The sequence below is a fragment of the Eretmochelys imbricata genome, chromosome 2 (genome assembly GCF_965152235.1).
Source record: "Eretmochelys imbricata isolate rEreImb1 chromosome 2, rEreImb1.hap1, whole genome shotgun sequence".
Taxonomy (NCBI): Eukaryota; Metazoa; Chordata; order Testudines; family Cheloniidae; genus Eretmochelys; species Eretmochelys imbricata.
In genome coordinates, this window is record NC_135573.1 from 192,324,061 (window position 1) to 192,349,036 (window position 24,976).

Below are 24,976 nucleotides of genomic sequence, written 5' to 3' on the forward strand. Positions count from 1 at the left end.
TTAACATGTTTACAAACATGATGCCTCTTCTCGGTGTGGACGTGACCGGTGTTAAAGAGAGCTCATGGGCCACACAGCTCTTCAGCGCTCAGTGGGAACTTGATCCTGCACGCACAGGGCTGCCCTGTGTCAGAGACCCCCAGCCTGCCCCCCACGCCCCCCAGACAGCCCTTCCCTCTGTCCCACCCTCCCTCCCACACACCCCTCTGTTCCCCGGGTCAGACACCCCTGTCCTGCTCTCCAACACCTCCTCCCCCCGAGACATCCCCAGTCTGCTCCCCGTATCAGACACCCCCCCACACCCCTCCCAGACACCCCCCATCCCGCCCCCCTTGGGCCTACCCGCGCGGGGCGCGCCCTGCAGCCGGGCGGCTTTCCCGGTGACACGCTGCCCCGGAAGGGAGCGGGGCGGGGGATCCGCCGCTGCCGGGTGCTGCTGAGTGCGGGTCCGGCGCGGGCAGGGGCATGAACGGCTCGGCGAACCCGCTGCTGGACAAGGAGGAGCACGGGCTGCAGCTGGGGGAGAGCTTCGAGCGGCGCCCCAAGGCCTCCTTCCACACCATCCGCTGTGAGCCAGCCGCCCCGGGCCCCTGCCCCCCACCCTGCACCTGCTCCCGGGGCTACCCCCCGCCCTGCCCCCGTCCCCCCTGCTCCCGGGGATACTCCTGCCCCTGGGACCCCCTGCCCTGCCCGGGATCCCGTCCCTCCTGCACCTCTTGGGGACCCCCTGGCCTAGCCCTTTATTCCTCTACCGAAGGACACCCCGGCCCCCGCACTTCCTGCCTCCCCCCCCAATGCTGCACCCGCCTCAGAGGGAGAGAGGAGGAGTCCAACCCTGTCCCCTTTTCCGGGGACCCTCGTTACACTCCGTGCGCTGGGATCCCCCACTCTCTTCCCCCACATCTTCCTCCTCTCACCTGCCCTTCCTGCCTCTGAGCCCTAGCCCCTAACTGTCCAATGTCCCCTACCACCCCAACTGCTGCACACGCCCCTTACCAGCTCGCCATCCACTCTGCCCATTCCTCCCCAGCTCCTCCTTCCTAGGCTCTTACCTGGTTATGTGGAGAGCAGCAACTTTCAATTGCAAATTTAGATGGGGGAAGGAAATTAAAGTGAGGCTAGTTTGAAAGTAATTGTAAAAATTATGGGTGGGGGGTGGGGAAAGGGAAGTGAATCTCTTTCTGAGTGTCATATCAGATGACATAGTTTAAACTTTATACTGTGAAAGATGTAGGGCTCTGGATTCACCTGAGAAAATCTGAATAAGGGAGATCATACACACACAGTTTCTTAAGATTTATTGAAATGTCCATCAAAATCCTTCAGTACACTGTAAAGAGCATGACATGACCTCCCCCATTCCCTCCAGGTGGGAGTCTGGCTCCAGATGAGTGGTATTTGGCAGTTCTGGGAGATGAGTTTTCTGACAGCCCTTCAAGCTTCACTGCACGGGGTGGGAAAGCCACTTTTGCTATTTTTTCCTCTTATACTGTGGTTGCTAAAGGCCCCAGCCTTCCATGTGGGCAGGAAGGTCCACCTGAAAATAAATAGTATCTGCTACAGGTTTGAGGCAGAATGTTTTGCATGGTGTATCTTCGTCTGCCACTGACCCTAGGAAAGAAGCCTAGTATTGAAATCCTTTGTCAGTCACCCCGGCTCCTACCATTCCTGTATGTATATGTAAGAGAGAGGTATGCCGGACTTGTAAATGACGAAGCTCTGGTAAAATGTCAGGCTCAAAACAAACACAAAATTATTTATGATACATGCACACATAGCAATTAATGAGAAATGGGGGGGGGCTAAGAGGCCTGCTCCCTTTTGGCTGCTAAACTAGATTAGGGAAACCTTCTGCAGCTGCCTGTTACTCAACCCAGCAAGTCCACGCTGATACATTTAGGGAAACAATAGCTAGTAATTGGTTTCAGAGTAGCAGCCGTGTTAGTCTGTATTCGCAAAAAGAAAAGGAGTACTTGTGGCACCTTAGAGACTAACAAATTTATTTGAGCATGAACTTTCATGAGCTATCTTAGGGGTTTAAATTACCTCAGGCATATTCTGACCGACACAAGGGCTCCTGTGGATCTGCCCCTACAATTCCATTCCTATGTCATGCTCCCACCCTCTATCTGGAATGGCTTGGTGAGGGGGCCCCTCTCCTATACAGGTAGGGGCAATAGCATGTAGGCCTTTTCTCTGCTCCCTTCTCCCACTTGGAGAAGTAGAGGTAGAAGCCTAGGGGCTCTGACCAGAACTTATCGCAGCAAGGGTGTATCTGCATGGGTAGCTGAGCTGGGCCCACTGTATTCTTCTGCTTCTGTCAGACAGAGAGTTCTGAGGTTATGATGGCAGGTCCCCCCACAAACCACTCAGTCTTACATTTAACAATCTGTTGAGATACTTGGAGCAGTTCACCACTTAAAGTCATAGAGTTTAAGGGCAGAAGGGATCACCAGGTCATCTAGTCTGACTCCTGTGTATCACAGGCAACCAACACCCACTGACTAAACCCAACAACTGAAATTAGACAAAAGTAGTAGTGCCACACAGGAGACTAGACTGTTATGTGCCACAGGCAGAGAAGAGGAGGGACCGAGATGCACCAGTGCCCAAGGCCCCCGCAAAAGGCAGGGAAATGAGAATGTGAGAATATACCCGGATAATCCTGGCAAGTGACCCGCACTCACATGCTGTGTTGGCTGCTTGTTTCAGACTGTCTTCAGACTCAAATGTCACTGCATTGGTTATACCTGGGTCATATGTTGAAGCTTTTCCTTGACCAGAATGGCTAGAAACTTACTTTTTAAAAAAATTGAAAGATTAAAATATGAGGTAATCACATGATTTAAGGAGCTAGTATCCACATAATTAGATGTGTTATGCCTATGCATTAGTCCAGCTCTTCTTTAAATAGCAGCATTAGCCCATGTTTTACATTCCTTCTAATCAGGAATAAAGCAGGAGATGAGTTAGCTCAGAAGAGAAAACATGGAGACTCTAGAAACAATTTAGAAGTGAAATGTATTTACTACCACTTATTTTCCTCTTCAGATGATTTTAAGCCAGCATCTATAGACACATCTTGTGAGGGGGAGCTCCAGGTTGGTAAAGGAGATGAAGTAACAATTACACTGCCACATATTCCAGTAAGTTGACTTTGCGTTATGATGCAAATTTACCTTTTGCCTTTGTAGCAATTTCTCATCATGTGGTTTTAGTGTCAGCTAGTCAGGTACATTCTAATGAAAATGGACTTAAATCTATCCTCTTCACCTTTGATCACAAAGCTAAAACAAATGAGTCCACTGTTTGAGCAGCTTTTGCACTGTCTTTCCACTAGCATTTCAGTATATCATTCTGGGAGAGGGCTGTAAAATGGACTCTCTATAAAGTGTTATTTCTGTAAACGTCCAATCTACTTTGCTTACAATTAATCCTTCTTAGTACTCTTTGAAGTACAAGAAGATTTTAATTCTAACTGGGGCCCCACCTAATTTCCATCAGTTTTTAGTTCCTCATTTTATGTATAGATATCTGATTATCCTTGACTCAGGTCAAGATCCAATTTTCAGAAGACTGAAAGTAGGCCTTTGATACAACTCTTTCTGTTGCTGAAAGCTATACCAACAACATCCTGCACCCCATGTTTGCAGAAGCTAGCACAGGATTCCTAGTCAGTTGCAATGCGGTTAAATCTAATCCCGCCACAATTTATATAGTGAAGATTTATTGTGGAAGGATGATGGACAAGAGACAGTAAAGAATATGGTCAAATGATTGTATATATTTCTGTTTTGATAATAAAGAGTTGAAACAAAACAAAAACTGCACCTGTGTTCTGGAACTGGATTTGTATATTAGCTGAAGCTAATGCTAAAAAACCAATCCAGCATAGGTGAATGAATAAGAACGTGGGTGAATAAGATTGTTTGTAGTGCATCCCCTTTCCAGATGCCTGTTCTGACAAGATTATTTTTAATGTACTATTTTATGAGAATGGACATCTTTCAGCTTGACCTGTCTCTACTATATTCTAGAGGGTTTTCTAGTTTACCAAACTGAACACAGTCAATATTGATTTGGAGCAACATCTGCATGGTGGCGGCTTTCAATCTGGTTAAATGGATAATTCTCTGAAAAGGGATGAGATATATGATCTCAAAGCTACCCCTTCTTGAAATGTTGATAAAACAATATAAGAGGTTTCAGAGTAGTAGCCGTGTTAGTCTGTATCTGCAAAAAGAACAGGAGTACTTGTGGCACCTTAGAGACTAACAAATTTATTTGAGCGTAAGCTTTCGTTTGCTACAGCCCACTTCATCAGATGCATAGAATGGAACATATAGTAAGAAGATATATATACATACAGAGAACATGAAGGTGGAAGTTGCCATACCAACTCTAAGAGGCTAATTAATTAAGATGAGCTCATGTTCCACCTTCATGTTCTCTGTATGTATATATATCTTCTTACTATATGTTCCATTCTATGCATCTGATGAAGTGGGATGTAGCCCACGAAAGCTTACGCTCAAATAAATGTGTTAGTCTCTAAGGTGCCACAAGTACTTCTGTTCAATATAAGAGGTTCACTGATCTCCTGGATCCTGCTTTATTTCTCCTATTCCAACAAACAATTGCACTAGCTGCCTAACAATTGGATGGGGTTCAGGTTCCAATTTCTCATTTGAAATTTTGCTATCCTTGAGGGTACCACTGTTTGGAGGAGATTTTTTTGGGTCTCTTTCAGCATGTGGACAGTTTCAGGGATTACAGGTGCTTTGTGGATGCAGTGGTTTAATATTTGATAGTCAAATAGTTGTTGAGGAATTCTTTTTGTCTCTTATTTTAGTTATGGGTTTCATCACAATCTGATTAAACTTTAGCTCTTTCACTCAGTGGGTTTTTTTCTGGTCTTTGTAACAGAATAGTCTGTAAAGTAGCATTTTGGTTTCTGTTGCTTGGTATTTGGGCACTCAAAACTCTTACATACCTGCTTAATTTTAAGCATGTGAGAGGGACTGTTGATGCACTTCATTGGATCTTTAGTTTCATCTCTTCTCTTTATTTCTCAGCAAAGATTATGCTTTTCTTTAAGTTATAGGCTTTCTGCAGAATAGGGGATGGTGGGATAGAAGCTTAGCACAATTTCCATTATATTTGTGCTTTATATGTTTGTCTAACTTCTCTTTATCTGTCAAGTATGATCAGAACTTAATTTTCATCTTATTTTATATTCTCTTTAATCCTTTTTTACTTTTCAATTTCTAAGTGTAGTAATATTGTAAATATCTGTAAAGGCTTGACTATATGATAGTATGATCTTATCCAGATTGGAACTTGTCTTACTGTAACATCTCTGAAGAATCCAGATGTAAGCAGTCTGTACTGTTCCATAACCAATGTGTGTACTATATGTGTACCCTATTTTTGATGGTGCAGAGAATTTAAAATTGTAGTTTGAGTTAAGTGTGAAGACATTATATTTTCTTTAGAAGAGGGGTGGGGGTGGAAGCTTGTGCTTTGCACGCTGCACTCAATTCAGGATACTTCCCAAAAACGTATGTAAAGATTGATTCCTGTTCTCTGAAGCAGGAGTCTCTTCTTCAGTTGTAAGTACCATTCGCCTTTCTCTATAACTATACAGCTATTGTATGTATAAAATCTGACTAGGTTTCACAGTAGAGAGTATACTTTTATACACCCCTTACACTAAGTGAATCAATTTTTTGATTCACCCAATGTTAATTAGTATCATAGAGAAACCCCCAAATTGCTCCATAAGAATAATTCTTCACGCAATAGGTCTGCCAAGCAAACAAGCTGTATTTTTTTTTTAAAGACAGTTGTTGCTAATGTATAGCATGTGATATTTGCTTCATAACATAGAACAGAAGTGTTGCTTTTTATTTGATGGATTAAATATAAAGGCAGTTTAAATGATGTATTGGGTACACATACATTTAATCAGGTCACAGTTCCACTGAATGCGTAATTAGATTTATATTCAGTATCCAAACCCAGGATTTTCAGAGCTGGTAGAAGTATCAGAGAGGTTTCTGATATTTGTCAGGGCAAACTACTGTAATAACATTCAGTTGTTACCATGATGGAAAGTAGAACTGTAAATGATCATAACTGAAGGGTAGATGTGTTTATCACTGCAAAGCCACATAAAATGATTACAAGCATAATAATGAATGAGGAAGAGTCTGATGTAATGCATATAAATGTATTCATCCCTTCTTTAAATGAACAAACACTTTCAATCCAAAGTAAATGATAATTTCTTGATACTAAGTCAGAAGCATGCATATATTCATTAGACTTATTGTGTATAAATGGCTTGTATAGTGTGGGCATAAGCAAATGAATGTGTGCTTTTTTTCTTTGACACCAGGGCTCAACTCCTCCGATGACTGTGTTCAAAGGAAATAAAAGATCATATCAGAAGGACTGTGTACTTATTATCAATCATGACACTGGGGAATATGTGCTGGAAAAACTTAGTAGTAGCATTCAAGTCAAGAAAACAAGGTAAAACTGGGATACATACAGTTAATAAGATGAATTCTTGCTAGAGATTCATGTTAATAGTGTCACCGTTAGCTATGGCTGTGAGTTTTGTGAATTAGCAGTAATGTTTAATTACTGAGTTTCCTGGACTTTATGAGGCCAATTATCATGCCTAAATATGGAAATCTCCACTGTGTGCATGTAGCAGAGAGTAAAGAATTAGTAGATTCTCCGTCATTTGAAGGGTGATAATTGTAACTCATGATTGAACAGTGTTGATGGTATAAGAATTTAGAAGCTGGTCAAAAGATTGGATGGCTTTCAATAATTTCTTTCTGAAGAAGATGGAAGTGATAACCTGTCATGTGGACTGGTGAAGTTGCAAGTAGTGGACCTAGAAACTTCCTGCGGAAGTCTAATTACATGTAATAATTAGAGTGGGGGAACATGGCTGCATCAAGGAGATAATATATAAAACAGAGCAAAAGTCCAAACTCTTCATGGGCAAAGATTCTGAAAAAATGAATGCTGGAGACATAAATATTATTGTGGGTAATTGCCTAAAAACGGCTGAGATCAGAACTTCTGTCTGATCTGATAGCCATACCTCAGTACACAAATTACACTCTAGAAAGTGTTCAGATAAAATATTTTTCAGAGTAGTGCTAATATGTAAGTACCTGAAGGCTCGGAATCAAGTTCTTTTAGCAGTGGGGAATGCATATTAGCTGAGTTCTATAGAGCATGCCATTATTAAACATTTTTTAGAAACGACACATTTAAAATAACCTGCATTACTGCAGCCGTAAAAACTTTGACTGAGAGCTCACTAAAACTTTATAGTGATGCAGGCTGGCAGCTACATCAGAGATCTCCAAAGAACAAATCCAGGCTGTTGTACGTGAGGGTAGTGATTCAATAGTTGCCACACTTTCCTCTGAGTCAGTGCCCTACAAGTGCGTGAACATGATGTTCCAAGGCACTGTGCTATTAGAGGTCATGTCATTCAGTTGAGATGTAAAACTGTTGTCATGATCACTTTGGTCTTTAAAGATCCCTTGGCACTCTTTGCAAGAGAAGTGGTTTTAATCTAAAATTCAAAGTGGAGTAATTACATTCTTCCCACATAGATTCCTTCTGTAGTTTCAAGAGCATAAATCAATATTGGTAACAATTCTCTGCTCTTACATAGTAACTTTCATCTGATGATGTACTGTATGTAATCAAAGAGGATACTTCCTGTTATAAAATGCTGGGTAGTCTTGCTGTGCATCTTCTAATAGTTAGCTGCATTTCAATGATGAATGAAGTGATCCCTCTGTATTTCACGTCTAAATGTTTGTGAAGAGCTTTGGGATCATTCAGGATGAAAGGTGCTATGTAAATGTATTTTACTGTAGTTGCTGATTGTATTAAGAAGGCGTTCTTTGCAAAATGAAAAACCTTTACTGCTATTTGAATAGAGAACAAGATATTGCTACGCCTCACATGGATCTGGAGCACAGTTAGTAGGGACCTTACTCTACAGTCACTTTATGGCATGCTTCCCATGGAAGTCAGTGGTGATGCTTATTTGCCAAAGCAGTGTAGGTTGTTAGCTGTATTGTATTTAAAATCCATAATTCACCGTATAGCTCTACAGGATGCAAAGTAAATTTGTATTCAGTCTAAACTTATTAAATATATATTAATACGGATCTTACTGGAACAAAGGAACACAGCTCTGTGGCACCACTGACTGTTTTTTTATTTTGTTTCAGGGCTGAGGGCAGCAGTAAGATCCAGGCACGGATAGAACAGCAGGCTGCCCGAGCCTCCCAGCCTTCCTCACAGTTCAAAGCCCCATCCAAGCCAGCAGCTGGGCCCAAAACCTCCCCTTTGAAAGACAACCCTTCACCTGAACCTCAGCTGGATGACATTAAGAGAGGTAAAGAAGGGGTTATTTTTTTTAATCTACTGTTTTATAATTATTCATTTACAAAGATACATAAGAACTTTAAAGCATTAAAAGCTGGTACATGACTGCTGGTTTATAGTCTGTGTATCTCATTTTAAGGATTCTTAATGAATTATCTGTTTTCTTCTGTCAACATAGTCATCTAAACTGCCCCCATCTCTCTGCATGTGAGCATCCCTTCTTTGCTGATAATTTAATCTCAGACTCTTTCTCCATAAAAATAACATTAACTCAAAAGATACACATCATCACAGTTGGATGGAACAGGATTTGGCTGGCTGAGATCCATCAAGTAATTGGACAGGGATCAAATTTGCACAATATGGACCACACTGCCATGTAGTTGCTATATTTATTATGAAAGTATCTTGGGAGGGAAAGAAGGATTGAGTGCCTAAATTAAATAAATCTCCTACTTAAGCAGCAGCATCAGGCTCCTAATCTCAGTGTTTCTGTATCTGTGCCCAAAAGTTAGGCCTATTGGGGATTGATGCACAGAATCTCTGCCCAAATCGGATGTTGCACTCCATGGGTGTATTGTGGACAATGCAGTTGAAGCGATGAACGGTTTTTTTTTTAATTTATATTTTACTGAAAAGCCAGGTACTTTCTAGGCATACGTTGTATATTAAGACCATATTGTCATAGGGGGCTGGATCTAAAGTGGCTTTAAGCCATCTTTGCACCCTCCTGATCCTAAGATGCTCCAGGGGCTGGGATGCCTCTGGTGTTACTAACACAGCTCTGTGATCCTCTCTAAGTTCCAGCAACCACCACAGGCTACTCCGTGGGCTGCTGTGCTGCCCAGAATTTTCATAGCATACTGTGGCCCCACACTTGACATGCCTGTCCCTCTGTGACATGTGTGAGGGTCTTTGGGAGGCATCTTTAGAGCTGACTTTGCAGTGCTAACAGCAGGGGAATCCTTTACCTACTAGTTATGGCAGAGGATTGTCGCTCTTTATGCCCCTGCAGCCCTTTTACACAGCATCAAGGGGCCGGAGTACAGGCGAGGATTTCATGCATTATGAATACTTATTTGCACCTTATCACATGTCACTGTGCAATGAGAATGAATGATCATATTGTGGTATGTGCAGGAAAAAATTGTTGATGTATTTATATAGCATGCTTAATCACAACAGATGCATTTTTAATAATGTTGACATAATGTAGGTATACAGTATCTGGAAAAAGTACAAGTTTTCCAATGTTGCTGGAAAACTATAAATTTAGTGCTTAAAATGTGCTCTAAAGTGTAGTTGTACTTTGAAAAATAACTCTAAAGATGACATAATTGCATTTTTGTTGTCTCTTGTGGACTTGTAAATCAAATTTGCTGAATTTCAATGTAAAATATTATTTTTTAGCACTCTACTCTTTTATTACTGTCTTCTTCTCCCTTCTGTCATCTTCACACCATCTTCCAATCTGCCTCCTTCTGTCCCTAAGAGCCCCTTTATGCCACCCACCATGCTGTTGTCAGAATATTTAGCCAACGATATCTTGTAAGATATATGTAAAAACTCTTGACACAGTGGTCATTAATATTATTGCATGATGTATGTATGGTTAGTGTATAAAGAATTATGTCTGTGCTGGAAATATGTTCCTGAAATATGTTCAGACCAAGCAATCTGAGTAGAGCAGATAAACAAGTTTTTTGTAGACAAAGGAATTCATTTTGCCAGTCTGCCTGGGTCTCTGACGTAAACTGAGCAAGGTGAGGCCAGAGTACATTTACATCAATGGTAAACAACTGATTAAGCCAATCAAAAAAACAAATTGATTGGAGGATGAGGAAGACAGCATGGCATCTACACACCAGTAGAGGACAGGAACTGTGTCTGGGTTTAATTTTCAAAGAATATATTTCAAAGGCTTACTGGACTAGAAAAAGAAGGGGAGAGAACCCCTTTTTTATCCATCTCTTAGGGAACAAAGGGGACAACAAGCTCTGACTCTGTAAACATTGGAGCTCCTGCCAGGAAGGACTGGAGATGCTGTGAGTGAGAAAGCTGTTTAGGCAAAGGCATAACTAGCTAGAATTAAATTTTAGGTACTAGAAAGTATGTTTTGTTTTGTTTGTAACCATTTTCTATTATCTCTGCTTAGCATCACTTAAGTGCCTGTTCTTTGTTCATAAACTTATTCCTAGTTTTACTGTAAACCATCTCAGTGCTGTTCTATTGAAGTATAGAGTGAATCCTCAGCTAACCTAACAAGCTGGTGTGCGTACTGTCTCTTTCGAGATAGCAAACTTAACAATTTCTGAGAGTATCCAGTCAGAGGGACTGGACACTATAGAGACACGTCTCTGGAGAACTCAGGAACAGGGATTCACTGATTTGTTACCTGCAAGACAAGGTTAAGACTGGCAGAATCTCAATTAATTTGCTGGCGAAGCAGACAAACTGGTGTGTCAGGAAGCTCACACAGAGTCTCATCTTCAGCAAAGCTCTCTCTTGCTAAGGCAGAGGGTAACAGTGATTTATGGTTCTGTGCTGCCCTGAGAAGAGCACCACACTCCTATGTTGGAGGGCCCTCCCGGTCTCCGTGTGCCAGGTCATCCCAACTTCTCATTCATATCCTCCACATACGACTCGTGTCTTCCACAAGGCTTATAAACAAAGAAATGGGTGGAACCCCCTTCCTCTAGATCTCTCAGTGCATCTTTTCTGTCCATCAGATTCTCAGCTCTTTGAGGCATGGACTGTCAATGTTTGCACCATGTAAATTTTTAGTGCTCAGTGAGTAGTTATAATTATCAGTTCCCTTGATCCAAAGTATCACTCGAGGCATGTGGAAAATTTACTGAATCAAGCTAGGGCAAAAGATATTCACATCTGTGGGATTTCCATTTTCCATTGTACTTAGTTTCCCCAAGTTGCTTAAGTTTAGACATTGAGAGATCCTCTAAACCCGAAAGTTGTTATGGGATTCTAGAAACACGCAGTTCGGGAATAAATTGAGAACCCAGACATGGGAGTGCTCCTTGTCCGTTTTTCAGGATATGTCTACACTACAAAATTAGGTCAATTTTATAGAAGTCGATTTTTCAGAAGTGGTTTTATATAGTCAATTGTGTGTGTCCCCACTAAGCGCATTAAGTCAGCGGAGTGCATCCACAGTACCGTGGCTAGCGTTGACATTCGGAGCGGTGCACTGTGGGTAGCTATCCCACAGTTCCCGCAGTCTCCGCTGCCCATTGGAATTCTGGGTTGAGCTCCCAGTGCCTGATGGGGCAAAAACATTGTCACGGGTGGTTTTGTGTACATGTCGTCAGTCACCCGTCCCTTTCTCCCTCCCTCCGTGAAAGCAATGGCAGACAATCATTTTGCGCCCTTTTTCCTGGATTGCCCGCACAGATGCCATAGCACTGCAAGCATGGAGCCCGTTCAGATCACTGCTGCAGTTGTGAGCATTGTAAATACCTCGCACGTTATCCTGCGGTTTGTGCAGAAGCTGCAAAACCAGGCGAGGAGGAGACGGCAGCGCGATGACGAGAGTGACGAGGACATGGACACAGACTTCTCTCAAATCACGGGCCCTGGAAATTTGGACATCATGGTGGCATTGGGGCAGGTTCATGCTGGGGAACGCTGATTCTGGGCCCGGGAAACAAGCACAGACTGGTGGCACCGCATAGTGTTGAAGGTATGGGATGATTCCCAGGGGCTGCGAAACTTTTGCATGCGTAAGGCCACTTTCATGGAACTTTGTGACTTGCTTTCCCCTGCCCTGAAGCATAGGAATACCAAGATGAGAGGAGCCCTCACAGTTCAGAAGCGAGTGGCGATAGCCCTCCAGAAGCTTGCAACCCCAGACAGCTACCAGTCAGTCGGGAATCAATTTGGAGTGGGCAAATCTACTGTGGGGGCTGCTGTGATCCAAGTATCCAACGCAATCGCTGACCTGCTGCTATCAAGGGTAGTGACTCTGGGAAATGTGCAGGTCATAGTGGATGGCTTTGCTGCAATGGGATTCCCTAACTGTGGTGGGCTGATAGACGGAACGCATATCCCTATCTTGGGACCAGATCACCTTGGCAGCCAGTACGTAAACCGCAAGGGGTACTTTTCAATGGTGCTGCAAGCACTGGTGGATCACAAGGGATGTTTCACCAGCATCAAGGTGGGATGGCCAGGAAAGGTGCATGACGCTCGCATCTTCAGGAACTCTGGTCTGTTTGAACAGCTGCAGGAAGGGACTTACTTCCCAGACCAGAAAATTACCATTGGGGATGTTGAAATGCCTATAGTTATCCTTGGGGACCCAACCTACCCTTAATGCCATGGCTCATGAAGCTGTACACAGGCACCCTGGACAGTAGTAAGGAGCAGTTCAGTTATAGGCTGAGCAAGTGCAGAATGGTGGTCGAATGTGCATTTGGATGTTTAAAGGCTCGCTGGCGCAGTTTACTGACTCGGTTAGACCTCAGCAAAACCAATATTCCAATTGTAATTGCTGCTTGCTGTGTGCTCAATAATATTTGTGAGAGTAAGGGGGAGACTTTTATGGCAGGGTGGGAGGTTGAGGCAAATCGCCTGGCGGATGATTTCGCACAGCCAGACACCAGGGCGATTAAAAGAGCACAGCTGGGCGTGCTGCACATCAGAGAAGCTTTGAAAACCAGTTTCATGACTGGCCAGGCTACGGTGTGACAGTTCTGTTTGTTTCTCCTTGATGAAAACCCGTCCGCTTAGTTGACTCTACTTCTCTGTAAGCTAACCACCCTCCCCCCTTCGATCACAGCTTGCAGAGGCAATAAAGTCACTATTGTTTCAAAATCATGCATTCTTTATTAATTCGTTACACAAATAGGGGGATAACTTGCAAGGTAGCCCGGGAGGGGTGGAGGAGGAGGGAAGGACAAGGCCACGCTACAGTTCAAAACGTATTGAATGCCAGCCTTCTGTTGCTTGGGCAATCTTCTGGGGTGGGATGGAGTGGTTGGGTGCCAGGAGCCTCCAACCCCGCATTCGTGGGCGTCTGGGTGAGGAGGATATGGAACTTGGGGAGGACGGCAGGCGGTTATACATGGGCCGTAGCAGCGGTCTGTGCTCTTGCTGCCTTTCCCCCATCAGATCCACCAGATTCCTGAGCATTTCACTTTGCTCCCCCATTAGCCTCAGCATTACATCCTGCCTCTTCTCATCCCTCTCCTGCCTCCTCTCATCCCGTTCATTTAACGCTGTACTCCACACATTCTGCTGAGCTCTGTCATAGCAGGAGGACTGCATGAGCTCTGAGAACATGTCATCACGAGTGTGGTTTTTTTCGCCTTCTAATCTGCGTTAGCCTCTGGGATGGAGATGATAGGGGGAGCATAGAAACATTTGCAGCTGCGGAAGGAAAAAAGGGAGAGTAGTATTTAAAAAGATACATTTTAGAGAACAAAGGGGAGACTCTTTCACAGTGAATCAAGTGATTCACAGTACATAGCACATGTGCTGTCGGTACAAGGTCGCAATTTGCCTCTTATATTGAGTGCCTGCCAGTTTGGTGTGAGACATCACACAGACACAGCTGGGCAACAGAATTCAGCTTGCAGGCAGCCATGGTAAGCCAAAGGATTTCGGCTTCTTCAGCCTTCATAACGTGTGGGAATGGTTTCAAACAGCAGCGCCCTCCTTTCCCATACCAAGCAAAGCTCATTAGGTTGGCCATTTAAAAGGAGGGGCTGTAGTTTTAGGGTGAATGTGCAGCACAACCCCCCACCATCGCTGCCCAATTCCCTGGGATGATTGCTTCATCCCTCCCCCCACCATGTGGCTAGTATCAGGGAAGATCCCAGTCAGCCAGACGCAAACAGCTCAGCATGAATGGGCCTCCCCCAGCCGCGTGGCTAACAGCGGGGATGATTTCTTTTCAGCCAAAGGCAAACAGCCCAGCAGGAACGGGCACCTTTGAATGTCCCCTTAAACAAATTTCCCATATTTCAGCCAGGTAACCATGAATGATATCTCTCTCCTGAGGCTAACACAGAGAGATAAAGACCGAATGTTGCTTGAATGCCACCAAAGCCCAGGCCCATTCGCTGCCATGCTCTGTGTTGCAATGATTCCAGACTACTTGCTATTGGCTTGGCGTGGTAAAAGTGTCCTACCACCATACCGTCTGGAGGACGGAATAAGGCAGCCCTCCTCCAGAAACCTTCTGCAAAGGCTTTTAGAGTACCTCCAGGAGAGCTTCATGGAGATGTCCCTGGAGGATTTCCACTCCATCCCCAGACACAGTAACAGACTTTTCCAGTAGCTGTACTGGCCGCAAATGCATCCAAAGTCTTCAGAGCAAATTAATCATTAAACACGCTTGCTTTTAAACTCTGTATTATATTTACAAAGGTACACTCACCAGAGATGCCTTCTCCGGCTTCATGGTTCGGGAGCTCGCCTTGGGAGGGTATTGGCTCCAGGGTGATGAACAGTTCCTGGCTGCCGGAGAAAAGGGATTCTCTGCTTGCCACTGTGCGCTATCCTCCTCCTCCTCGTCCTCATCTTCCTCATCCACAAAATCCAAATCCCTGTTGCGTGAGACTCCCCCTTTGCAGGTGTCCACGGACAATGGTGGGGTAGTGGTAGGGTCCCCCCCTAGAATTGCATGCAGCTCATCATAGAAGTGGCATGTATGGGGCTCTGACCCGGAGCGACCGTTTGCCTCTTTTGTTTTTTGGAAGGCTTGCCTGAGCGCCTTAATTTTCATGTGGCACTGCTGTGTGTCCCTGTTGTAGCCTCCGTCCATCATGCCCTTGGAGATTTTGGCAAATACATTGGCATTTCGTCTTTTGGAACGGAGTTCTGCCTACATGGATTCTTCTCCCTATACGACGATCAGATCCAGTATCTCCCGTTCGGTCCATGCTGGAGCTCTTTTGCAATTCTGGGACTGCATGGTCACCTGTGCTGATCAGCTCGCCACGCTGGCCAAACAGGATGTGAAATTCAAAAGTTCCCGGGGCTTTTCCTGTCTACCTGACTAGTGCAACTGAGTTGAAAGTGCTGTCCAGAGTAGTCACAATGGAGCACTCTGGGATAGCTCCCGGAGGCCAATACTGTCGAATTGCGTCCACACTACCCCAAATTCGACCCAGGAAGGTCGATTTTACGCTAATCTGCTCGCCAGGGAGGAGTACAGAAATCGATTTTAAGAGCCCTTTAAGTTGACAAAAATGGCTTCGTCGTGTGGACGGGAGCAGGGTTAAATTGACCTAACACTGTTAAATTCAACCTAAACTTGTAGTGTAGACCAGGGCTCAGACTCAAGAATGAAATAACATTCTAAAAGCTGCAAGACTAAGTGGGAAGGAGAATAAGAGAGAAAAAAACATCATTTTTGAAAGATACAGTATTCCCTGCCATTGACCCAGTCATGTAAATCCAACAGAAACAGATTTTTTTTAAATCTAAAAGATTGAATAGAAATGGCTGACTTGCAAACAGATGAACTGTAGGTAACATACCCAGTATGTTTTGCTTCAGCAGCCAAATTGCAAAAACAACCTTACTTCCTCAAGAAATACAATCTGATTTAGACAGTCTATTGGTCCATTGTATTGGTATAATATTGTTTTCCTTAATTCCAGTTGACTTAGAAATTGAAAGGTAGCAAACTTAGAAATTGAAAGGTAGCAAATTTAAAATTGATAAAAGGAAACTTTAAGCCAGTGCATAATTACCCAATGGATTTCATTGCCAAAATACAGTGGAGGCTGAGAGCTTTGCAGGGTTCTTTAGTCTTATTTCCTGACCCTGGAGGGCTGTTGTATCATCGAGCATCTGGAACCCTCTCCTTTCCAATCAGATACAGTATTTAGCCTTAATCCTGAAACATTCGAGATCATGAACTTTAACATCATGGCATTTTTATGTATAGAAAAGTTCTGTTCCAGGTCATTTTGGAAATACTTTACACAAAAAGGATGGTCTTGTGATTCAAACACTAGAGTAGGATTCAGGAAATTTGGGTTCAAACTCTGTTTCTGCTACAGTATTCCTATGTAACCTTGGGCAAGTCACTTAAATTTTTCTGTCCCTTAGGTCCCCGTCTGTAAAATGGTGATAGTATGTGCTTTTTCCTACTCTTTCTATTAGACTGTAAGTTCTTTAAGACAGGAACTCATTTCTTAGGTTGTGTATGTACAAAGTCCAGCACAATGAGGCTTGAACTCTGAAGATTTTGGGTGCTTTCATAATATAAATAATGCTAGCTTTATTATTTCTCTCTCTCTGATCCCTATACCTTTGGACTTATGGTAACTAGATGCTTAATGTTATTGGTGGAGGGATACAAGTTGTAGTCCCTATGAAATGTTCAAAAAATCCTTCAAAATAGGTTTTTAGTAACATGGAATATTCAAAATACACAACAATGGTGTGATTTTGGATGACTTATCTAAATCACTGGTAAGTAATGTGACTATTCCAAACTCTTGCTGATATAACTTTCAGATTACCATTGGCACCACGAAGAAGTCTGCATGGCAAATCTAAAGAACTTCATAACTTTATTGTTGTAGTCCCCTTCTCTCCTAATTGTAACTATCACTTGTTGCATCTGATACCATTTTCAAATGAACCTAAATCCCACAGATTTTTCAATGGAACTTAGGCTCCTAAGTCATTGGGTGCTTTTGAAATTTTTACCCATTGTGTCAAGTGTTACACCCTCCCCCCAAAACATTTGCATTCTATGCCTGTTTTGTCTGTAAGTGCCTGGCACAATGAGCACTCAGTAAATGAATAATACAGTAAGGAATGGTTTTAAAAATAGAAAACATATAAGAGGTAGTGAAATAAATGAAGTTTAGAGAACCAGTGATTATAACCTCTTCTCTAGATTCAGCGGCAGCACTTAGGCACAGTTGTGTGTATCTTTTGTTTTCCCTTCCCCTCTCTCTCCTTTTGATTTGAATTATTTAGACTTGTTCATTGTGCTTGGTAAATTATACTTGACAAAACTGTTGCATTTTAACATTCCCTTCCTGAAATTCACAGAGGCTTGTAAATGTTTTGACCCAACAAATGTCATCTTATTCCAGAGCTAAGAGCAGAGGTTGAAATTATTGAACAGATGAGTAGCAGCAGTGGTAGCAGCTCATCGGACTCTGAGAGCTCTTCTGGGAGTGATGATGAAAGCTCTAGCAGTGACGGGGAAGAGGCTGCACGCATTTCCCCCTCTCAGCCACCACACCAGCAGTACAACAACAGAAATGCTGTTGCTAATGGTACCAGCAGGCCACAAGGAAGCAATCAGCTAATGAACACTCTCAGTAAGTAAAGTTTTGTGTGTTGTTGCTGTGGGAACCTGTGTGATGCCACCAAAAGGCATAGATTTTCTAAGCAGATTTAGATACCACTGCAGAATATAGTTTACCAAATAGTTATCCCAAGCAGTAGCATGCATGCAGGTTGAAATATGTGAAAGGGAGACCTTATAACAAAAACCTCTCATTTATTTGAAGATCTAGAGGCTACTTGGGCATCAAAGGCTTGAGCCAAAACCCAAAAGACTCCTATCAGCTTCAGTGGGTTTTGAAGCTGGTCCTCAGTGTGACTGGGCAGCAAAGCCCCATCAGGGAGGAGTAGGATACACTTGGGGGAAGGGAAGAATTGTTTTTTTAAATTAACAAAAAAAAAATCTGAGCTTTTGAAAATGTGGGATTGGGTGTATATATAGTAAACCCCTTAGGGAAGTTGCTGTGTTTGTGAGAGTTACTTAGAAGTTGATATAGACGTATGAAGGACGTGGCGCTAACGTGTAATAACAGATGAATACTGCATGTGACCTGGTTATTGGAATAATTACTGCATGGCTATTTTGGGTTATTGGGATGCTGACTATCCTTACTAGGTTGGTTTAGTTTAAGAACAGGGCTGTTAAACAAGCAGGAAGGTGTCACAGGACCTAGTGAGCACCCTCTTGTGACCACTCACTGGGACTGCAACCTTCTGTGTCCCTGAATGGTTTAAGCTTCTAGAGCCTCAGCAGGCTACAGCACTGTTTCCTCCCTGGGCCTTTCTCGCACGTTTCCTGGGCAGTGACTCTGTCTTCTGCCCCTTCTCCAAAATGGAGCTCCTATGCCCATCTGTTCTAGGCCCCCAGGCCCAGCACTGACCCCCGAGATAACCCGGTTGTTCCAACATACCCCTCTCCCAGAACTCCAAGAGGTGTGAAGCTTCTGGTTACAGTTTAACTTTCTCAGGGGCATGCGGCAGTTGCGAAGCCTGTAACACCCACACCTTACACAGAGCGTTGTGCTCTTTTACTTAATCATACACCACACAGGAGAATACAGATCATACAAAACAACAAACATCTTACACCAGTGTCCCTCGCTAGCTCACTGTTCCCTTGTGAGTCCTTGGGGACCATCGGTGTGGAGGGAGGCAGGCAGGCAGGATGTCCCCTGCCACATGCAGGCTGTTACCTGCTGGCTGGTCTCTATATCCTGACACCAAGTCTAAGGGTAGGAGAATCATGGGATTCTACCCTGAGAGAGGTGAAGGTACAAGGCCAGGATCTAAGGAGGGTGCATTCAGAGAGGTCAGAGAAAGAGTCAGAGGTGCAGCTAAATTATGCATCACACCCTCTCAAATGTTTTCCCCTCCTGTGTTACTGTACCAGCCATGCTCATAGCTAACCCACCCATCTTTCACTGCCAGTTTAAACGCATAAAGAATGTGAGGATGTGGAGGAACTGTAGAGAGACCCGCTCCTGTCTACCATAGGAGATGGGCAAGGGTGAGGAGATTATGGCTAGTCAAATTGCTATATCCCCTCTGTCGTTCCTCCATATGCTCCATGACAAATTGGACCTAAAATGTGTGGTGTGTGCTAAGTGTCCATGGTTTCTGCAGCAAATTCAGGTAAATTCAAACATGGAGGGTTTCAGTGAATTAAATATGAAAATGAACCATGCCATCAGTATAGGGTAGTATTATGTATTATTTAATTTTATATTGAATTCAGTTTTTTATGCTATGCCTATATTTCTATTGAGCTACAGGTTATTGTACTGAAAAAAAAAACTATCAAGATCCAGCTGGGGCACCCAGAAAGGTGTGAGGTGGGGTTGATGGGTTTTGGTAACTAAAAGGTAGTTGAAACTAGTTACTGGGAAGGTGCTTCATTTTCTCCTTCTGTCCCTATTTGGACAGGAGCAGTGGGGACGTTAAATTTTGGGGTGGTGAAGAGGCCAGAGGGTTGTTTGACTTCCTAGCTCCTCCCAGCCTATTCTATAAAGAATAGTGGACAGTTACATTTGTTTAAGGGATTTATCCTTGTGGTGGGGAAATCTTAATAGATTTCCAGTAAGGTGGGCCTTGGTTTTCACATAGCATTCTTAATTCTGCCTGAGGTGTTTGTGAGTATAGTAACTCCTCACTTAAAATCGTCCCGGTTAACGTTGTTACGTTGCTGATCAATTAGGGAACATGCTTGTTTAAAGTTGTGCAATGCTCCCTTATAACGTTGTTTGGCAGCCGCCTGCTTTGTCCACTGCTTGCAGGAAGAGCAGCCCGTTGCAGCTAGCTGGTGGGGGCTTGGAACCAGGGTGGACCGGCAGCCCCCCTATCAGCTCCCCGCTCCCTTAAGTTCTCTGTGCAGCAGCCGCCCATCAGGCTATCCGTTGCCGGCAGTTCAGCTGTCCCTCCCCCCACTGCCATGTTCTGCTCCTGCTCTCTGCCTTGGAGCTGCTCCCGGGAGCCTCCTGCTTGCTGTGTAGGGGAATGGGGAAGAGAGGGGCTAATATCAGGGTGTCTCCCTCTCCCGTACTCCTGCTCCCTGCGTGTCCCTTCTCCATATAGAGCAGGGTGGGGACAGGACAACAGGGCTCAGGACAGAGAGAGCTTGCTGGCCTCAGCTGCCATCTCAACTTCCTGATCTTTTTAAAGGCAATGTACTTAGAATGGTGTCAGCGTACTTAAAGGGGCAATGTGCATCTCTCTCTGTCTCTGCCATGCTGTCTCCCCTCCCTCCATTTGTGCTGCCTTGTAGAGTGAGGCTACATTAACAACGTGTTAACCCTTGAGGGCTCAGCTGAATGCTAGTTCATCATTTAGCAGTAAGGCATTTCCTGGGAAATATCCCACCCTCTGACTTCACCACCTCAACCAAGCTTCACAATCATCATTGCTGTGTACAGTATTAAATTGTTTGTTTAAAACTTATGCTGTGTGTGTATGTATGTATGTATATATATATGTATGTATATATATATAAAATATAGTTTTTTGTCTAGTGAAAAAAATTTCCCTGGAACCTAACCCCCCCCCCCCCCATTTACATTAATTCTTATGGGGAAATTGGATTAGCTAAACATCGTTTCGCTTAAAGTCGCATTTTTCAGGAACATAACTACAATGTTAAGCGAGGAGTTACTGTACATCTCTTGGTGCTCTGCAAATAGGGAATTGGGTGCCTTTGTGAGGTTTACATGTTCACATATATGGGCTCTCAAATATTGTCAGTGCGGTGTAGAATGTCCATTGAAAATCTGGTTTATCTAGTCCTCCTTGATTAGTCCAGTATGTAAAGAGAAATGTGAGTTTTGCTAATTAGTATTTAGACCTTCACTCAGGCCAGATCCAAAGCCCACTAAAGTCAGTAGAGTCTATTCACTGACTTAGTGGGCTTTGGATAGGCCTTTATTTAGGAGGTCAGATTTGCCATGCTTGGAATGTGCTTGAATTTCAAAGACTTGATCCAACATGTGTCCCTGGATAAACTATTGATATTTCTGTAACATGAAGACCACCTCTACAGGGGAAGGCCTGCCATCGCATGGAAACCCCCCAAAAACGTTAAAAAGGAAAAGAAACAGCCACTGTCTTTTTTTTTTTTTTTTTTAAGTAGCTCCCTTGCAATTGACCTGCATTTGAGGGCAGGAATGTGGAAGAAGATGGGGCACGTGTTATAGGCCAGCTTAAAAGAAAGTATGTACATTGCCCAAGAATGAAGAGGACCGTTCTCATTGTCATGTTCACCAGAATGCTGCAAGAGAGGCAGCAGACATTGCTATATAGCAGTGGTTCCCAAACTTTTTCCATCATGCCCCCCTTGCCTGTAATGGAACCTGTCTGCGCTCCCTGGGAACCAGGGCTGGGATGGGGGCTGGAGCTGTAGTTGGGAGCCGCAGCCAAGGGGCCAGGAGCCGCGGCCTGGAGCTGTGGTCAAGGCCGGGGGTTGCAGTCAGGATTGGAGCTGCAGCAACGGCCTGGTGGCAGGGGCAGAGCTGGGAGGCGCTCCTTCCCTACCCTCCATGGGGGCTGGTCCAGTAACTGCTGTGCCTCCCTTCCCCCCTCCCCCCGAACATTCCTCTGCACCCCCTTAGGAGGGTGCACCCCACAGTTTGGGGACCTTTGCTATATACTATGAGGACAGGGTAGGGCTCTGAGCCTCCCTGCTTCTGACCTGTCTTTGAGCCTCAGAGCCCCTTGGTTTCCCCTTCCTCACTGACTTCTGAAGCAGAGCTATCAGATAAGTTGAGCCCAATACTCCCGAGCTGCTGGCACTTGAATATTCTTTCCTGATTTATCCACAGGCTAGAAGGAACCACTGTGATCATGTAGCCTGACCTCCTGTATGACACAGAACTTCCCCATGGAACAGCCTCATCTTCACTACTATCTTTAAAAAATGGTTATTTTAATAGCATAGATGGAGCCAGGGACTTCCCTAGTGTCCTGCCCAAAAGTCATATATGGCAGTCTGGCTGGGCGGAGGGTGTGGAATTAATTCCACAGCTGCTGAGAAGGGGAATGCTTTTGTGAACAAGGAGTAGTAGCCTTTGTGGTTGTGGAGCCAAGGAGACTCAACTTTGCCTGGCTTGGGCCTTAAATAAACTCCTTCAGATTTTAATGTTCTTGAATATGGAGAACGATTATATTTGATAAACTGCTGAGATGCTGTTCATGTTCATTTCTGGGTAATTCTTATTTAAATCTCCAGTTTAAATACAATAATTCTTAAATTTGAATATCATCAAAGTATGAATTAACGTCTGGCCTGGTGTTCTTGTTTTTTTTTTTTCCCCAATAGGAAATGACTTGCAGTTGAGTGAGTCTGGAAGTGACAGTGATGACTAGGGCTGAGGTTTCTCTTTTTCTGCTGCATATATATGAAGAACTAATTTACTTTTCAGTGAGCCCAGTGCTGATGAGGAAATTGGCACAGGAATAGCTCCATGCGTGGAATTTTAATAGAAGCAATGTGTAACCCTATGGAATATCAATTGTTATCCTAAACAGAAGCTGAGGAGGATTTTACTTTGTGTATTAAGCATATATTTTATGTATATTCTTAGTCTTTTAAAGTTTTAAATAGATATGTACAGTGGATAAGCCAGTCTGTGTTCCTGACTGTTGTTGATCTGTAAAGCATAATGCATATTCTCTAGATGTTTCTTGTTCATCGGAGATGTTCAGTGCCGTAGTACATTAAGGAAAAATGTGTGTTTAGGACAGACGTGAGCCAACAGTTCATTAAAAAGCCCGTGTGGGAGCTAGAGTGTAAACTAAATTTCATCACTAAATTGTCTTCTTCAGTTTGGGACTTTTCTAATGCCTTTTTATTGCTATTTATGGCTAACCGTGATGTGGGAGTGTTTTAAACAGTTGTAAAAGAAGTTATAAAATTGCCTCTTCAATCACTACCCTGTTGCACAAATGCCTCACAGAATAATTTTAAATAAAACTTCAGTTGCTGCCTCCATTATTAAAGGAAACAATACTAGAAATTATTCAAATTACCTTCAGAAACAAACCACAGTCATGCATGTATACACACTACATATGTGTAATAATGGGCACTGGAGACAGGTATTCTCTCAGAGTAATGTTCTTAGATGTTTTAAGTAACAAAAGTACCTACCTATGTAAATAAGAACCAGGACAACTTTCTCTAATACATCACACAGTCTCATTTAGTTCTGGTATTCAGTCTCTAACGAAAATGGTTTAAATATAGAATATCCACTCCAAAATACTCCATTTGGAACTGGAGAAAAGATATTTGCAACTGCAGGGCTACAGCCCATTGCTACAAGATGATTACATCAAATACATCAATAACAGTTATCAGATGCAGCTGGAAGCAGCCCACCTTCTCCAAGGTTCCCTACATGGAGTTTTCCCCGGGTTGTTTCCTTGGCGTGGATCTCATGAGGGACAACTGGCCCTGTCATTCCTCAGAGCAAGAAACATTTACCCCTCTACGTTTTTTGTTTGTTTCATTTTGTGCGTACATGCGACTTAAGTGGTGCATGAGGTTCGTGCTGCCCACTCTGCACAGGGTTCAATTTCAGCTGTTACCCACATGGTGTAAGGCAAGTGGCAGTATACTTCTAACGTAAACCAGGAAATACAAAGCTAAATGTTTACTTTCCTGGCTTTTGTCTATCACTGATAGTCTACCATCATTTGTGTGTTTGTTTCACTGTTTGTTAGTGGGTTTTTTTTTTCTTTTTTAAAAAAATGCATTGGAGGGCGCTAGGGGGATTTTGAAGGAAGGTGATAAAACGCAGATTATTTTCCTGCATTCGATATATATTTAAAGAGGCATCTTTCTTGTACATACGTTTTTAAAAATATTTTGTTCTAAAAGAATATGTATACATATTTTAACACATAATTAAGAAATACAGTTGGTTTATAACCAAAATGATTTGATTTTTCTCTGTGAGCAAAGGGAATACAGGTGCTCTCTTCTAGCAAGCTGTAAAAGCTTTGGTCTTAACAATTGGCGTAGCAGCTATTCAACTGAATGTGTGTTTGCAACCTAATTAGTAGTAATGTTGCTTCCAAAATATCATCCTGAATTTCCCTTGACTTACGTGTTAGATAAGCAGTGAAGTATCTAATTACTTCAACAATGCATTATAAGTTATTCAGTGGCTGCATTGTGCCCTCTAAAATTATTAGGAAGTGTTTTGATTATTCAGCGAGTATATGCAATTTAAAAGGGGATAAGACAACGTAAAAAGAAATATACCAGACATTGCCTATGATCATGTCTGGGATTCTGGGTACACTAACAGTACTGAGTCAGCACTCATCAAGCCGGAGAACCTAAAACATACATACCTGAAAGGTCAGCATGGGCCACACTTGTATCCCACTCCCCCAAAAGGTTTTAAGGCTTCTTGTGTACCCATGCTGTATTCCTTGATGTTGCAGCAAAACAAATTGGAACATCCCATGTTCTCAGAAACCAGACTTAACCAATTGGTTTAAGAGGAAAGGCTGATAGGAAAACGTTCTCACTTGTGTCTTTTTCTCTAGGGTCAGAGAAATGGATACTCGGGAATAATACAAAATTGAATTACATATAACTATTTGGAGAGTACTGTGCCTCAAGTTTATTTTGCATAGTTTGATTTATTATAGGCTAAACGTGTGCGTGTTTACAGTTATGTAAGAAAATAATTTGCAGTGTAAAGGTATATCATTTTTTCTCTTTCAAATTCAGTTTATTTAAATAAAAAATGAAGTTTAGCAATCCAAA

At 43.2% G+C, this 24,976-nt stretch overlaps 2 protein-coding genes across 4 annotated transcripts in view; one reads left to right on the forward strand and one right to left on the reverse strand.

Annotated features, from left to right (window-relative positions):
* The window catches only part of METTL6 (methyltransferase 6, tRNA N3-cytidine), a 42,336-nt gene extending 41,855 nt beyond the window's left edge, over window positions 1-481 (reverse strand). For all 3 annotated transcript variants that reach the window (XM_077811208.1, XM_077811206.1, XM_077811207.1), the window contains exon 1: window positions 343-481. The gene's annotated coding sequence lies outside the window, so the exon portion shown is untranslated. The remainder of the gene's footprint in view (window positions 1-342) is intronic.
* EAF1 (ELL associated factor 1) lies at window positions 390-24,976 on the forward strand. The gene is made up of 6 exons (XM_077811209.1): window positions 390-568; window positions 3,052-3,146; window positions 6,401-6,537; window positions 8,277-8,443; window positions 17,514-17,744; window positions 22,514-24,976. Exons 1-6 carry the CDS (start codon window positions 466-468, stop codon window positions 22,558-22,560), a joined length of 780 nt encoding a protein of 259 aa, XP_077667335.1. The 5' UTR covers window positions 390-465; the 3' UTR covers window positions 22,561-24,976.